We start from the raw sequence: 8,725 nt of genomic DNA, 5'->3' as shown, positions 1-8,725 counted from the left end.
GGCCGGGCCGGGCCGGGCCGGGGAGGGCGCCCGGCGGATCGAGATGGCACCGTCGCTCGTCCAGGCGTGCCGCAGCCTGGCCCTCTCAACATGGCTGCTCTCCTTTTGTTTCGTGCATCTGCTCTGCCTGGACTTCACCGTGGCCGAGAAGGAGGAATGGTACACCGCCTTCGTGAACATCACCTACGCCGAGCCCGCGCCCGAGGCCGGCGGCGCGGAGCTGCGCACCGAGAAGTCCGAGTGCGGGCGCTACGGGGAGCACTCGCCCAAGCAGGACGCGCGCGGGGAGGTGGTCATGGCCAGCTCGGCGCACGACCGCCTGGCCTGCGACCCCAGCACCAAGTTCGCCGCGCCGACCCAGGGCAGGAGCTGGATCGCCCTCATCCCCAAGGGCAACTGCACGTACAGGGATAAAATCCGGAACGCGTTCCTACAGAACGCCTCGGCCGTGGTCATCTTCAACGTGGGCTCCAACACCAACGAGACCATCACCATGCCCCACGCAGGTGAGCAGCCCGCGCGGTGCGGGGGAGGGGAGGAGCCGGCCGCGCCCGGCTTCCAGCTACTCTCTGCAAAGTCCGCGCTGCGCTTGGGACTCGCCCGGCGCCCTGGACCTGCTAAGTTTTGCTCCGCGTTACTTACGGGTGAGGGTGGGGAGGACAGGGTTGCACGGGAAGCGGGCTCACCGCGTGGCGGGAAATGCAGGAGCACTTTAGCCCGGTACCGCTTGGGAACTAGGATTCACCGGGGTGGGCTGCATTTTCTGGGGAGAAGTTGCGGTTTGGAGGGCAGAACTCGTCTATTGTTCTAGTTAGCTGCCGGTCGGCACCTGTTTGGAACCAGTGCCTCTGATAAGTCCATCCGCGCAGGGGAGTGTGCATCAGGTTTGGCCCTGCGTGCGTGTTTGTCAGGAGGTGGGTAGGGTTACCTGCTAGCAGCTCACCGCCTCGAGCTGGCTTTTCCCAGTTACGGTTCAGCTTTTGGGGAGATTAATAAGTCCCCCACCCCCTGCCGGGTTCTGCACATCATAAATAATATTGAAAGTACATACTGCTGTTCTGCCAGGCTGCCAGCCAGAGAAGCTGATGAGCAGGCACAGCGATTAAATAGTAACAATCCTCAACAAAGCGAGAAGAGCGAGTGGACATAAACTTATAACAACCGCCTTCTGTCCTTCGCATGGTCGGGAGTGGATGCTGAAAGTTTTATTTCTGGAGAGAGTGACCGGCTTCAACACAGAATAAGCTTTTGTTAATGGACACAGGGCCAGGATTAGAAGTACATTCCTCCCCCATAATTCAGCTCGATAACAGTTTGTGCCTGACGTAGGCGATGGTTTGGTGGTGGTGGTGGCGGTGGCGGTGGGGAACCCTGTTCAGGTTTGCTAGCGTAAGTCTGTAGTTCCAGCCGGTCAGTCTTCTTGAATCCAGGGCTACTGCTGTGTACAAGTGCCCTAAAAAGGAGCCTTCCCCCCTCCCCGGGGCACCTAGTGGGCAGAAGAGGAGATAGAAAAGACAGCTATATTTTCTGGATGGTGTACCCTAATCAAAAGTACTGTTTTCTTTAAAAGCCAGATTCTAATAAACAGGCTACTGAAACGGAACACCAAGCGCTGGCTCCCTTGTACAGGTGGCCCCTTTAACACAAGTTTCCAGAGAGCTCCTGTCACCTATTAGTGAACCAGGGATGCAGTTGGTTTGCCTCAGCAGTCAGCGCCAGCTGCTTCAGTCCAGGAAATTCATCAACCTTAACACAAACAGGTGGGAAAGGGAGCTGTTAGGCGTAACAACCCACAGGCCAGGAAAGAACGTGGCTGCGTGTTAATACAGAGAAGGAGAGCTAGTTTTTACTTTTTGGGAAAAGTTACCATGCACCACTTCAGAAACATTTGATGTATTTCTTTGAGCATAGTAGTTTTTTTAGGGGACAAGACTGTGTGCCCTTGAGTCAGAAGAGCAGTACTCAAACTTGCTGTCCCAGGGTATTAGAGATGCACATTAAGTTGTGGAAAGTAACTTTAAGCAAATGACTTAATATAGAAGATCTACACTCAAGAAGTGGGAAGGAGGCTTGAAAGAGGGTTACTTAGTTCTAAGACTCTAAGAAGAATGTTAGCTAGCTTTAGAGGATTCCTTAAGTGTTGCTTTGTGCATGAGCATGAAACCTTAAATTAGATTTCTTTGAGCACAAACTAAGGGGCATCGTTTGTTGCTGTCTAAAACCGTTTTCCAGAACTGCCAGCACATTGGACCAATTAATGGCTTGCCTGTTCTTAATGAAAGCAGTAAGCTGATTTTCCACACAAATCACTCTTAACACATAATGGGGGTAAAAGGTTTGAAAGTTAAAGGCTAAAAGAATGCAAAGGAAATTCTAGGTCTGTGTCCCAAGAGGAGTTACACTTACAGCCACAAAACTCCACATTACCTTTTGACATTTTGCCACGTGTGTTGGAGGCTGCATTGATTTCTGCTAGAATCTCATCATGAGGAAGTCATGTGGCAGCGTGGCGAGGTGGACCTTCCACTTGGCTCTGAAATTCTGACCAAATCTCCAACAGGGCAAGCTCTGGTCTAGCGGTCTTCCATTTGGTTTCAGAATTGGAAACTTTTACTTCTTTATAGCTATGTGCAGATCTAAATGCCCTTTAGGAAATGCTGCACATTTTAGATATTAATCACATATTCTTAGCACGTAAGCTGGAGTTGCAGTATGCCGCAGGATCTTTGTAGTTGGAAACTTTCAAATGCTTTCTCCCAGAAGTTAAAAATAAGCTGATGTTAAATCACCTCTCTAGGTCTTTTACTTTTGGGGCTGGTAACTTTCAGATGAGAAGATCTGATTTAGGGTTATGTGGACTATCGTAACTGTTTATGCATTTCGTATGACATGACCCTAACAACCCAGTATCTTAAAATTAAGTGAAATAAATATTGTTTTCTTCTTTTTTTCTGTAAACCCTTTCTTCCACTTGTTTCTTTTTCTGTATCATTTTGAGTTCTTGCCACTTCTGCAGTTAAGACTTCTCATTCAAAGAGTCCTCTGGTTGCTTTATTTCATAACAAGTTGCATTGTGTTCCTCAGCGTAACAGCTTCCTCGAGATGTAATTTACATATTCTACAGTTCAGTCATTTAAGAATAAAACTCATATTTGGTAGTGTATTGGTTGAGTTTTGCCGTCACCACTAATTCTGAAAACCAAAAACTCTTCTCACTTGTTAGCAGTTATTCCGCTAACCTCTAGTCAAACACGAATCTACTTTGCATCTCTATTTGTCACTTCTGTTCATTTTATGTGAATTGACTCATACACTAGATAGACTTTTGTGACTAGATTCTTTGTTTCCAAGGTCCGTTAAGATTGTCGTGTGTGTCGTTCTTTTTACTGCCTATTATTCCACTGCGTGGATGCCCTACATATAGTGTGTATTTATCTATTGATGGTTGGGGGTGTGGCTCAGTGGCTGGGCACTTGCCTAGCATGTGTGACACCAGGTGCAGTCCCCCGCACTGCAAAACCAAAACAAAACCTGCTCATCAATGGGATGCAAACTTCAGCTGCTTCCACTTTCTGGTTTGCATGAGTAATGCTGCTATCAACACTCAAGTAAAAACTTCTGTGTGCCCATTTCTGTTAGCTATGTTTGAAAGAGCACAGTTTCTGCGATACGTGGAGACTACAGCTTAACCTTTTGAGGCATTGTCAGAGTTTTTGTAGAAGCAGCTAAGCCATTTGCTTCTCCACCAGTAGTGCATGAAGATTCAAGTTTCTGCACCTCCTCACCAGTGCTTGTTACTACCTGTCTTTTTTTATTCTGCTATAGGAATGAATGTGAAGTACTGGCTTCACTGTGGTTGTCATTTGTATTTCCCTGAAGGATGACAGTCATTTGCTAACATACACTTCATCCACTTTCTGCGTTTCCTTTTGCTCCCTTCCCCCTTATGCCAGGATCATAGCAGGCAAGGACTTTCAACTCATACGTCTTTTTCCTTGGGGACTAGAGGGGGGATGATTTATGAGGAAGCTCTGCCTCTCTGCGAGGTGCAAAGACTGGGCCAGATGTTTATGTGTCCTCTGGGAAGGGTTGATGTGCATCTTCAGTGCAAGAGAACCCAGGGAGTGTGAGCACAGAGCTATGAGGAATGCAGCCTCCACCTGATGCTCCCCAGAAGGGAATATTAGGGTGCAGGTAGAGGTAGAAGCCCCACTTACCTCTTGGGAGCTGTCTCTTAATGCCTGCTGGGGCACTACCTTTCAGTGTACTCGAGGAAAGTGATGACATCAGAACTTTCTGGAGGCCTTTAGGGCCTCCAGAACCAGCACCTTGGTTCTGCGTCCTGGCGCCACTACTTTGTCATTGTGTATCTTTGAGCAAGTTATTCCAGCTCTCAGGGCTTGAGTTTCCTTGTCTGTGCTGAGGGCATAGTTGTGTCCAGCTCAGTTTCTTGCCATGTGACTTGAGTGGCTTAATGCCTAGAAAGCGTCCTCCTTTGTAGCAGGCACGTGGTGGTCAGTGTTACCACTCACAAGCAGTGACCTCAGTACCTGCAGTGACACAGAGGAGCCACGGACTGGCCCATCACACCCAGAGGCCTAGCGAGGCTCTGGCAGTCTCAGTAATGATTCTTTGTTGGCTCTTTCATGTCTTAGTGACCAGAGCAGCGATGCCCATTTCTGTTACTGCCTCGGTGACTTGAGACAGGGTCGTTCAGGTCCCGCCACTGCTTGTTAAGTATCTTAGGGTTGTCGTGGTGCACTTGTGCTTTCTCATGGCTGAAATGCAAATGTATGATCCATGCGGTAAATCTGTGTGTGTTGGCTGTCTATGCCTATGTTTCCATGTGGAGGAAGTGATAACATTCCTTTTTTTCCTTTTTGAAGGAGTGTGCCTGCTAGCTTTTCATCAATTCCTGGTGCACAGTTAAGAGGAAATTAAACCTCTTGTTGTCTGGACAGAACTTTGGAGACTCTGGATTCCTAATAGTGCCTCGGAGATGGGGGGAGGGGAGAGACCTTCGAGGAAACTGCTGCAAGGATAGGTGCAGCCCTGGGAAGGAGGGCCAGGGCGGAGCCCATCCCCAAACTCTCTCATCCCCTCCTAGGTTGGTGGCGATCCAGGGTGGGGCTCTGACTTCGTGTCTGTGCAGGAGCTGCTTGCTTTTAATTCGCAGGTTCCTGCTGCCTTTGTCGCCAGGTCTGTAGTTCCTAACATGTGCCTTTGCTGTCACTTCTGTAATGGAATTGGCCGCTCTAAGCATTTTCAGAGCTTGTATGTTTCTAACTTGTCTATGTGCACCTTTGTTTTTGTTTTCCAGTACATTTTATTCTCCCTTGCAGCACACTGTGGTGCCGTCTCTGCCAGGCGTGTCCTAAGCAAGGCCTATGTGTCATTTTCCTCCTCACAGCACACTGAGGTGGGTCCACTTGGCCTCCTCGTTTCCCAGGTGACTGAACTGAGGCAAACCCAGGTGATTTGGTCATGGAGGCGCTGAGTAGTAGAGCAGGCTTTGCATACGCAGGCAGTCTATCTGCCGGGTCTGATGTCCCAGCAGCCTTCTCAGCCTGAAGGGCCACCGTGCGGATGAGGTGTGGACAGGACTACTTGGTAATGGAGGCCCAGATCTGCAACTGATTCCTGTGTGAGCTCTGTAGGCTCATGCCCTCCTGGATTGAGTTCAGCATCTCTGCAGTGGAGAAGCCAGACTTTATGTTTGGCCTTTCCTCCCCCACATCTGTGCTTTATTCACCATTTAGCTTTGGATCCATTGCTTTTTCTGTTCTTCCTTGGCCTCTGTTTTCTCCTTGATAACATGTGAAGTCTTAGACTGGGCGTGGTGGCATGCACCTATAATCCCAGCTCTTGGGAGGCTGTAAACAGGCAGATCACTATGAGTCTGATCTAGTAGTGAGAACCTAAATACCCTGTAGACCCTTCTCTAAAAATAAAAAAAATAAAATAAAATAAAATGCAAAGTTTGGAAAAAACAATATTTAAGAACTGTTTGAATTCTTACCATGTATTCCTTCTGTCGTTAAAAAAAATAAACAGGGTTTATTTAATAAGATTTAAATTTATGGCTTCTGTTGATCAGAAAATCGTGCACAAGAACCCATGTTCCTGCCTCACAAGAGGTAGCTAGCTTTTGGCATGAGCGTGAGTCTCCACTTGGCCCAGGTCCCCGGTAGGCACTTGTGCTGCCTCCTGGCCTGCTCTGTTGGCTGGCTTGTATTCCCTGCCTCAGGCCCAGAGTCTGTCGGGTTGGGGGTGGGGATCCCAGCTTTAAGGGCTCCAATGAGGGTCAGTGAGGAGAAGTTCCAGAAAACAGACACCTTTTGGTCAGCAAAGAAAAAATGTTTATAAAGGTAAAAGTGTCTAGCGATGGAAGAGGCTGCTTTGAGAAGTTGGGCTGTCCCTGGAGTTTAGAGTAACTGACTGGGAGCTTTGTAGAATGGAAGAGGATGGCCGGATTCATACAGAGTTCCAGAGGATGGCGTCTTGAAGGCTTCTAGAGCCCAAGAGCACAGCTACCTGCTTCTCTATCATTTAAATTTTGAAGCAACTTACTTGTAGCAGCCTGTGTCCCTGGTTCATTTTTCGCCTGAGGTACACACAGAAACTCACTTGGTCCTAATCTCCCACACTCAGACACTCCCACCTTTCCCACTCAGTATATGTGTGTGTGTTTGTCATTTATTTTACCCTAAACTGTAACTCTTCCCGTGTCTCTGGACTGGCAGACGGCTGTGTAAAGGCCAGAAATTCCTGCCTGTGTTATTAAAAGCCATAATTCATCCTAAGTGCTAAATAACATTCTTGGCCTTGTAACTTAATAAGGCCTGGTCCTTTCAAGAAACTGAGTGACTTGTGTACACATTTTTGGTCATAGAAATACATATCTGGGGGATTTGGAAGGCATTCTACCTAATTTATAATCTTTAGTGTGAATTTGATCTTTTTCCCTCTGGCTGCTTTTCTTTTTGAAACTCCCTTGAATTTTTTTAAGGGAGGAAGTAATTTTATGGCCATGAAATCTGGCGAACTTTCTGGAACATGCAGCTTTTACTTTGTGCTCCTTCTTCCTGTTCTCAGAAAGCAGGGGCTGCAACTTTGATGCGAAGGGGATTTGTTGGGCAGCCTCTCCGCTCTTGAACAACAGTGCTTGATCATCATTGCTGCGTTCCTGGATATCTTAAAGAATTTGTTATGCTGACGGCTTCGAGAAGTCTTGTAGCTCATTCCCAGAAGAGCTGGTTCATCCTGTGCATGTCCTAAAGAGAATCTTACTTATCGCTGACTGAAGGGACATTGGCGCTCTGTGTATTTGATAAAGCGAGAGGGACTGAATTGGACCTGAGATGAAATTCATTTCCTATTCAGATTATCTCAGATCCTGCGAGTTTTGTTGGTAAACATTGTAAAATCCAGAGAAACAAGGCAGAGTTGTATTTCATGATTATTCTAAGTCATGATTATAAATGGAAACTTTTTTTTTATAGGTGCCATGTAGCCCTTAACATCATTTTAAACTTCAAAGGATTAATCACTTGGAAGTTTAATTTATATAGGATAAAGATGCTTTATATATTGAAGCCAAACTATTAATGATTATGACTAGGCCTAGCTGTTGCTTTTTCTATAATAAAACAGGAATATTGAGTACTTACTGTTTCAATTTTGTAACTATAAATTGATCTCTCTGTAAGTAGCCTTATTTTGTTTCCACGATACTGATATTTAGGAAAATTTTTTCACTAGAAATATTTGTCAAAAAAATTAAAGCCTACCCATTGAGCTGTTGGACATTTTCATGTTCAATGCATGAATGCATTTCACAATTGAAATAAGTCAAGCACACACAAAACATCACATGGTTTTCTCTTATGAAGACCCAAAATGTAAATGCAAAAACCCCAAAGTATAAGTATAGAGCAAGGCTGAGGAATAAGTGCTTGCCTGGCAAGTGCAAGGTCCTGAGTTCAATCTCTAGTACCACCAAAAATAAGTAAATGAATAAATAAATATCAAAGCAAAAGATAGATACAGAAATAATGAGATCTTTTTGCAAATACAAAGAGGACCAAGAGATGGAGCAGAGGCAGTATAAAGAATTATGATATATTATCAAGAATTTAGGGTGTATACGAACTAAATTCATGTGTAACGAACTCCTCATGATGAATGCGATTATTACAAACTGCAAATGTGTCCTATAAAAAAAACAGATTTCAAGACATGATTTTTGAAATTTTGTATTAAATGGCTCATTTGTCTCCTTTCAAAGGAGGAATATGTAATCAGTGCACTTATTAGGCAAAGTTTTCAAGAAATACTGTGTTTCTTAGCCAAGTCAGACTTTTATCTCTCCATCGTAAATGACTTCTATTTTTCCAGGGACTAGTGCACTCCCGACCTACACACCTAGCTACACTTCATTCATTCATTCACTCATCAATCCATCCATCTACCCACCCTTCCACCCTCCTACTGACCCACTCATCCACCCACCCACCCTTCCATCTATCCATCCGAGACAGGATCTTGCAAAGTCACTGAGTTGCCTTGCCAGGGCTTCAGTTTAGCTTCTTACACCTACTTTCAGATCGTGGAGAAGGCTGACATTTGAGGGTTTCCATAGACATTATCAGTGAACACAAATTAAGTGCTTTTTTTTTACCCTTTTACTTTTTTCCTGGTCTCATTTTTATAGAAGCTATTCATG

At 45.8% G+C, this 8,725-nt stretch overlaps 1 protein-coding gene across 1 annotated transcript in view; it reads left to right on the top strand.

Moving 5' to 3' along the window:
- Positions 1-8: 8 nt before the first annotated feature.
- The window catches only part of Rnf150 (ring finger protein 150), a gene marked incomplete at its 3' end in the record, with an annotated part of 192,183 nt that continues 183,466 nt past the window's right edge, over positions 9-8,725 (top strand). The window contains exon 1 of the mRNA XM_004646211.2: positions 9-506. Coding sequence (XP_004646268.1) covers positions 44-506 — 463 coding nt within the window. The remainder of the gene's footprint in view (positions 507-8,725) is intronic.

Source organism: Octodon degus, unplaced genomic scaffold, assembly GCF_000260255.1.
Source record: "Octodon degus isolate 3935 unplaced genomic scaffold, OctDeg1.0 scaffold00260, whole genome shotgun sequence".
Taxonomy (NCBI): Eukaryota; Metazoa; Chordata; class Mammalia; order Rodentia; family Octodontidae; genus Octodon; species Octodon degus.
Note: the sequence above shows the minus strand (reverse complement) of the source record. Positions and strands in the feature narration are given on the sequence as shown.